This window comes from Octopus bimaculoides, chromosome 17 (assembly GCF_001194135.2).
Source record: "Octopus bimaculoides isolate UCB-OBI-ISO-001 chromosome 17, ASM119413v2, whole genome shotgun sequence".
NCBI classification, from domain to species: Eukaryota; Metazoa; Mollusca; class Cephalopoda; order Octopoda; family Octopodidae; genus Octopus; species Octopus bimaculoides.
The window spans coordinates 19,013,847-19,019,512 of NC_068997.1; the positions used below are offsets into that span (position 1 = coordinate 19,013,847).

Genomic DNA, 5,666 nt, shown 5'->3' on the forward strand with positions numbered 1-5,666 from the left:
TTTTGGGGGTCAATTAAATAAGTACCAGTTATGCACTGGGGTCGATGTAATTGACTTAATCCCTTTGTCTGTCCTTGTTTGTTCCCTCTATGTTTAACCCCCTGTGGGCAATAAAGACATATATGTATATACATATATGTCTTTATTGCCCACAGGGGGTTAAACATAGAGGGAACAAACAAGGACAGACAAAGGGATTAAGTCAATTACATCGACCCCAGTGCATAACTGGTACTTATTTAATTGACCCCCAAAAGGATGAAAAGCAAAGTCAACCTCGGCGGAATTTGAACTCAGGAAGGCATTAGGAAGGGCATCCAGCTGTAGAAACTCTGCCAGATCAGATTGGAGCCTAGTGCAGCCATCTGGTTCGCCAGTCCTCAGTCAAATCGTCCAACCCATGCTAGCATGGAAAGCAGACGTTAAACGATGATGATGATGATAACACAAACTAAACACAATTGTGTCAATGTGGCAAGTATTATATGAGTGTAAGTGTAATTTTAAAAAGAATTCTCTTTGTAACATTCAATGCTCAATCATTAAGTAAATGTAACAAAAATAAAAACAAGAAGATGACAAAATAATTCCAGAAGAATATTATATTATGAGTGAACAATATGAAATCATCAGAAGATACAATGCATATCCTTCATTTGTGAGCAAGTATGAATGGGTAACTTACCTTTGTCCCGGATTTTGGCAGTTTTTCTAGTATAAGAATTAAAAGACACACAGAGATCACCAAAATATTTTTCAACGTGTGCTAACCGGTCTTGGACGAATTTTGAAGTAAATGGACTGGAAAACAAGAAACAAAAACAACAATAAATGCTTCAAACACTGGCATAAGGGCAGATATTGTGGAGAAGGGGTTAGTTTTTTTTTTCACTAGATCAGGAGTTCTCGACCATTTTCTTTTTTATCTATGGACCCCCTTGATTACCATTTTATTCTTGTGGACCCCCACAGTCATTCAATGTTTAAAAACCAGAAACTTCTTTCAAAATTCCTATTTTGTTTTCCACACATTAACTTGCATAAATTGATCTATGTAAAATGTTAGAGAAAGAAACCTAGCCCTTTCTTGCAATACATACCAATACATACATCTACTCTTTTACTTGTTTCAGTCATTTGACTGCAGCCATGCTGGAACACCGCCTTTAGTCAAGCAAATCGACCCCAGGACTTATTCTTTGTAAGCCTAATACTTATTCTATTGGTCTCTTTTGCCGAACCACTAAGTTACGAGGACATAAACACACCAGCATTGGTTGTCAAGCGATGTTGGAGAGACAAACACAGACACAAACATATACACACACACATATATATATATATATATATATATACACACATATATACGACAGGCTTCTTTCAGTTTCCGTCTACCAAATCCACTCACAAGGCTTTTGGTCGTCCTGAGGCTATAGCAGAAGACAATTGCCCAAGGTGCCATGCAGTGGGAATGAACCCGGAACCATGTGGTTGGTAAGCAAGTCACTTACCACACAGCCACTCCTGCACCTAGAGCAAAATTTTTCAGGGTCCCTTAAAATACTATTGTGGATCCCCAATTTACTATTGTGTCGCATGGACCCCCACCAACCTTATGTATACCCTGGTTGAGAACCACTGCACTAGATAATTAATTCCAGGTTTAAAGGGTAAACGACTCCTTTCAGTCACGAATGACTATGGGATTGCACCTAGAATGTTACCTCTGAGGCACGAGTCTGGGCAAGGTTGTTTATGGAAGACCAGCAGTCATCCATGCATACCAGCCTCCACTCACAACACCACTGATGGTATCCAAGAGAAAAGCAAAGGCTGACACAGCTTGGCACCAGTGATGTCGCAACTCATTTCTACAGCCGAGTGAAGTGGAGCAATGTGAAATAAAGTGTCTTGCTCAAGAACACAACATACAGCCTGGTTATAAACTAATTCTAGAAAGCAACAAAAATCTAATTAGAAATACTTATGTGATGAGGGGATGCTAATTAGGAAAGTGGTTACACTTTGCGAGTGTAGTGGGTGGGTTTTTTTACGTGCCACCAGCACGGGAGCCATTGACCTGACACAGACATCGACCACAACTACGGTCTCACTTGACTTGCTTGTGTAGACTTGTCAAACCAAGTGAGACTGTAGTTGTGGCCAATGGTGGTATCCTGTCAATGGCACCCATGCCGGTGGCATGTTAAAAAACACCCACTACACTCTCGGAGTGGTTGGCATTAGGAAGGGCATCCAGCCACAGAAACCTTGTCATATCAGATCAGAACCTGGTGCAGCTCCCTGGCTTACCAGTTTTCAGTCATACCGTCCAACCCATGCCAGCTTGGTAAACGGACGTTAAATGACGATGATGATGAGGAGGAGGAGGAGGACTAATATTAATAAAGTATCCATGGGAACACATCGATCGACGAGCAGTTTCAGTTTATCGAACTCGAAAGAAAGAAAGGCAGAATTTGAACACGGAACATTCAAGAAACTTAGTACTGCCGCTAAGCAATTTGTCCGACGCGCTAACAAATCTACCAGTCTACCTCCTTAAAATAAGAAAATGTCTATATCTGAAGAGAATGTCATAGCACAAAAGGAATAATTTTATAGCATCGTCTAAGTTGTTTGTATCACTGGCCAAGTGAAATCGATTCGGGACGATGATATCCTAGTTTTATAAACGAACTCCATGAAAGATCCAAAAGTTACACAATAACGAGGGTGGAAGGGAGATAACCTAGGCTGTATCTAAAGGTGACGTAACTGCGAAGACTTATGTTCGGCTGTGAAATATTTATACAAATGGGAACGTGCTAATTTCAAATCCTGCCAAGGTCGACTTTATCTTTAATTTTTTTCGGGGTCGATAAAATAAAGTATTCGTGAAATACTGGCATCGAGGTAATCTAGTGACCTCTTCCCTCAAATTTCAGTCCGCGCCCTATATGAGAAACAAAATATATATTTACATAAATGCTCCAGATGTCCCCTAAATGTACAGTTTCTAAATGTAGGGGTCTGTGTCAGACAGAGTGGTTCTTTTTTTTCCCTCCCAACCAACATCTTGGCATATTATTGGTATATATTTTATTGACTTGCCAATCTCCGGAATTGAAAGATATGTTATATTTAAAGATTTGAGTGCCAAACACTGAATATCACAACACCGTGTGTAATATTTGGTTATCTTAATTAAATGCTTGCACTAATTACACACATATATGTACAGCTGTTAGCCAGTTGGGGGGGGGGTAAATCAGGTGTAATTTGTTATATAATAACGAACACACAACAAGAAAAGCAGGAACTTTGGAATTTGGCATGTTAGAAAATTCAAATTCCGCCGAAGTCGACTTTGCCCTTCATCCTTTTGGGGTCGATAAATTAAGCACCAGTCGAACCTTGGGACATGGGTAATGTTATCGACTTGTCTCTTCCTCGAAATTGCTCGCCTTGTGGCAAAATTTGAAATGATAATTATTATCATTACAGAAGCGAGATGGCAGCATTGTCAGTACGCCAGACAATATGCTGAGCGGTATTTCTTCCAACTCACTGCGCTCTTAGCTCGAATCCCATAAAGGTCGACTTAGCCTTTCATCCTTTTGGAGTTGATAAAATAACCAGTCGAGTACTGGGATCGGTATAATCGATTAGCCCACCACCAAAAATTCCAGCCTTTGTGTGTATAATAGAAAGGATTATCATCGGTGTTAATTTCATTTATCCAAAGTTTTCAAGAATTTTTGCAACCTCTTCAGTACGAGGACAGACAGCAAGTAATAAAATCGCTATTGCTTAGCCCAATGTCAAAGACATTCCAGCCGTGAACATCCCATCTTTTTTAACTACTTTATCTGATTTGTCCTATGCGCTGGATTGTAAGGTGTGATTTGATGGAAATTTAGCTGCTGTTTCTAGCTGGTTGTACAAACAAGTGGACGTTCCTCTCACTGGTTCACTGTATATACATAACCATTGCGTATGGTTATTATATACATAACCATTGCGTATGGTTATTACATACACACACCATATATATACATAGCACGTTAAGAAACAGACAAGTATATAACGTGACAGACAGACAGACAAATATCGGGTTGTTTACCAATTCAAATATGCTTGCGGCATATTCGAACTGTAAGAAAGCAACTCACTTAATAGAGATAGAAAGACAGACAGAAATTTCAAACCCCAAAGAGATTGGTGTTGGTCTGCGATGGCAAAATCGGCGAAAAAAATTTTGAACTTTCTGTCGAATTTGCTATATATGTTCGTATGTGTGTATGTGTGTGTGTGTGTGTGTGTGTGTGTGCAGGCAGAGAGAGAGAGGCGAGCACGTAAGATTGAGAATTAAATAGATTAGACTGTGCAATCATTCACATAAACATATATCCTGATAAAACTAGACAGATTTACGCTGTGACGAGTATAAAACTACTCTACATCCGGCTGTGGAATCATATAAGAAGAGAATGACTAACACGAAAGCAATTCTCATCTTCTCTACTCGCATACTCCGACATTCTTTATAAAGTTTTACGACACGTCATTGTACAAAGTGGAAAAACTCAGAGATCTTTCTGAAATATTAAAGTGAACTCAGTAAGTATATGACGTGAAAAAAAAAAAGAGACCATTGTTTACCTAGATGTAATTTCAGCACCAGATCGATTCATCCTTTAATAAAAAAAAAATAAAATTCTGTTGTCAGTGGGAACAAACAAAAACAACGATACCGAAGCAAATCTCACAACAGTAGAGAGCTCCATAAAGTTGCGGCGGATGATTCAAAATTCAACAGAGTTGTCTCTCAATAAGAAGCAGCTATCCAAGGAAAACAACTCTTGTCAAAAACATGTTTATTAATTCCCTTTACAATGTGTTTTTTTTCTTTTTCCTTTTTTTTTTTCTGTGTTCCTGGGATAATGTTTTCTCAAAAATCAAATGGGAAGCATTGTTAGAGCCGTTCAGTCGCCGGACAAAACGAGTTCCGATATAAACCATGATGGAAATCGCATTTATTGCTTCACATCCTGAGATTGAAATCTAATAGTTTATCCATAACAAAAGTAAAGTGAGTCGAAGGGAAAAAGAATAGAAGTTCATTTAGCAGTAATAAAAAATTGCATTTATTTCAATTACAAGTTAAAGCAATTTCATTTCATATCACACACATAGTTGTAATTGGGAAAGTCATAATCTCCACAAGATCTTGTTTAACGTTAACACACACTGCTGCTACTGAGACCCCCTTCGGTAATGACTGACCATGGGATTGCACCTAGAAAGTTACCCTTCCAGGGACAAGTCCGGGCAAGGTTGTTTATGGAAAACCAGCAGTCACCCATGCATACCGGTCTCCCTTCTCCATGCCACCAGTGTTATCCAAAGGGAAAGGCAAAGGCTGATACAGCTTGGCACCTGTGACGTCGCAACTCATTTCTACAGCTAAGTGAACTGGAGCAACGCGGAATAAAGTGTCTTGCTCAAAAACATAACACGCAGCCTGGTCCGGGATTCGAACTCACAACCTCACGATCGTAAGCTCAACGCTCTAACCACTGAGCCATGCGCCTTCCCAACGCTAGCTATAGTGATATAGATATACACATATGTATATATATATATATATATATATATATATA

General features: G+C 39.2%; 1 protein-coding gene across 1 annotated transcript in view; it reads right to left on the reverse strand.

Annotated features, from left to right (window-relative positions):
• LOC106879379 (CBY1-interacting BAR domain-containing protein 1) overlaps positions 1-4,813 on the reverse strand; it is a 27,143-nt gene extending 22,330 nt beyond the window's left edge. The window contains exons 1-3 of the mRNA XM_014928906.2: positions 4,666-4,813; positions 686-801; positions 447-451 (exon numbers count right to left, since the gene is read on the reverse strand). Coding sequence (XP_014784392.1) covers positions 447-451; positions 686-801; positions 4,666-4,697 — 153 coding nt within the window. The 5' untranslated portion in view covers positions 4,698-4,813. The remainder of the gene's footprint in view (positions 1-446; positions 452-685; positions 802-4,665) is intronic.
• Between the last annotated feature and the right edge of the window lie 853 nt (positions 4,814-5,666).